The sequence below is a fragment of the Abramis brama genome (genome assembly GCF_963993115.1).
Source record: "Abramis brama genome assembly, chromosome: 14".
In the NCBI taxonomy this organism is placed as follows: domain Eukaryota; kingdom Metazoa; phylum Chordata; class Actinopteri; order Cypriniformes; family Leuciscidae; genus Abramis; species Abramis brama.
The window spans coordinates 26,889,916-26,892,487 of NC_139976.1; the positions used below are offsets into that span (position 1 = coordinate 26,889,916).

The following is a 2,572-nucleotide window of genomic DNA, read 5'->3' on the forward strand; positions in this document are numbered from 1 at the left end:
GTCTGCACTCTTCCAGTGAGGTAAAAACCTTTATTAAATTAGTGAGAGCTGTGTGTAGAGAGCTGTGTGGTGACTACTTGTGCACTTTATCTGACTAACTTCCCCTTTGATACGGGGAAACACACACCGGGCAACACAGGGAACAGTGAAGCCAGTGCGCACTTGAGGTGGGCACCCACTGGCGAGGGGCTGCTGACCTCGCCGACCGATAGCCTCCATCTTTTGAAAAATGGAATATGAAGCTAAGCCGGTGGCTTGCCGCAGGATTTAATAGCACTACCTGCTTTATGGAAATGGCGTTCGGTAGCAGAGTGGTTAGGTGGCCGCACAGAGGGTGTCTGGCATGGCGCAGGCATTCTAAGAAGGCAACGTTTAATAGACCCGTCCTCCTTATTTTTGACACTGCAGTGCTGTTGCATTAAAGCGACGGCAGGACCAAATAAAGTCTGGCCGGGCTCAACTGGCGCTCCAGCGATGCGCCACTTTTCACTATCGGGGAGACCAGATAGATTAAACCAAAGATACAATACATTGTATGGGTCAAAATTAGCGAGTTTTCTTTTATGTCAAAAATCAGTAGGATATTAAGTAAAGGTCATGTTCCATTAAGATATTTTGTAAATTTCCTACCGTAAATATATAAGAAATGTATTCCCTCAAATATTGTCCTATCCAAACAAACCACACATCAATGGCTTAGCCTATGTATTCAGCTTTCAGGTGATGTATTAATCTCAATATCAAAAAAATTGACACGTGACTGGTTTTGTGGTCCAGGGTCACATTTGTTGTGAGACCAAAACAAAACTGACTCTTGTAATCAGACATACACAAAAAAGTGAAGTCTTGTGTATTTTCAATCACTGTCATCAAAACCGTCGCCATAGTTCATATCAGGAAGAACGGTCAGAGCAGTTTGATTGACAGCATGGGTAATTAGCATTTTGATTATCTTGTTTATGAACGATGACACAAGGACGAGCCATTCTGATGGCACTGATACGTTAAATTGACATGAATACTTTTGTGAGATAAAATAAGGATTTTAAGCATGTTGGGTGCTTTTGCAGATAATCCATTGAGAAATGCACCAAACTGAGAAAAACTGTTAGACGCAAAGTCCCTATAGAAAGGGACTTTGCTTTGACTAATGCAGCAGGTGGCGACAATGTTCATAAAGAGTGAATAGTCATTAAAGAAGAAGAAGAACCGGATATGCACAGAATTTACACTTCCTTAACAACGACGGTCTGAAGGACGCCAATGTGTCTAGTGATTGGAGTAAAGTAACGTTAGATTGTTCATTAATACATTTTTCAAACTTCTTTTAAGACATCTTTTTGATACTAAGTGGATTACTGTCTAAAGTCATCCCGAATTAACAGATATCTTCAACAAATGTCGAAGGTTTTCTTTTGTGGTTTCCTATTAGTTTTGATTGCGATTGTTTTTCCTCAAGCGACTTTTCAGAACACTGCACAACACCACTTAACCGATTCAACAAACTCTTCGGTTTCATCTAACGTTACAGCCGCAGCACTGACTGCCACATTCACAGATGGAAGTGCTGTTTTCCCCACTGATGCCACCATAGAGCCCATCATAAGTCCATCGGGTAAGAGGATGAATTTATATAAATAACATGCCTACATCATATTTCACCCCCCAAATCAAAATAAATTAGGCCGCTTCTGCATAAAGAAAAGTTTTAGCCTTTAAGGACCATTAACATGGTCAGACGACGGACATTCATGTCGCGTTCTAATTCTCTTTGCTTTTTCTTTTCCTACAGTGACTGAGAGCATCACTGATCAGAGTCAGACTCTATTGAGCACCGATCTGAGCCCATACCCCTTCACTTTTACTGATAACGCACCTATACTTACTAACCAGTCACGATCAACAACAGCATCGAGTAATGATTTGAGGGCAGAAATTAACTCTTCGTATCCAACAAACTCAACCGACTCATCTGCAACTGCTACACCGAAGGTTACATTCACAGATGATCGTGCAGTTCTGCCTACTGATGCAACCATAGAGCCCATCACAAGCCCGTTGGGTGAGTCGAAAGAAGCTGAATCTCATAAAGCTATTGTGCATAAATTAACCCTATTTAGAACCATTTTTGCAATGTAACATTATTCTCATCAAAGTTAAGCATTGGAATAACTATGAAATTTGTGTATTTGTGAAAAAAATTCTATCAATTAAAGATTACATTGCAGTACAGACATTCATTCTAGTAGTCAGTTTATAGGTAGATTTTCATTCAATGCTTTGGCAGCATTTCCTATAGATGTGTTTGGCTCGAAGGGTGCTCTTCACAAATCTTGCGGTCAAACATTTATGACATTTTGACCAATTATATATATATATATGTATATATATATATATATGTATATACAGTATCTCACGAAAGTGAGTACACCCCTCACATTTCAGCAAACATTTTAGTATATCTTCTCAAGGGACAATACTATAGAAATGAAACTATATTTTAGAGTAGTCAATGTGCTGCTTGTACTGTCCTCGGAAAATAACTCAACATACAGCCATTATTGTCAAAATA

The 2,572-nt window shown here is 39.5% G+C and overlaps 1 protein-coding gene across 1 annotated transcript in view; it reads left to right on the forward strand.

Moving 5' to 3' along the window:
- The first annotated feature begins 1,217 nt into the window (after positions 1-1,217).
- The window catches only part of LOC311096387 (tectonic-3-like), a 19,023-nt gene continuing 17,668 nt past the window's right edge, over positions 1,218-2,572 (forward strand). The window contains 2 exon segments of the mRNA XM_084135496.1: positions 1,218-1,615; positions 1,793-2,062. Of these exon segments, the coding sequence (XP_083991622.1) occupies positions 1,399-1,615; positions 1,793-2,062 (487 nt within the window). The 5' untranslated portion in view covers positions 1,218-1,398.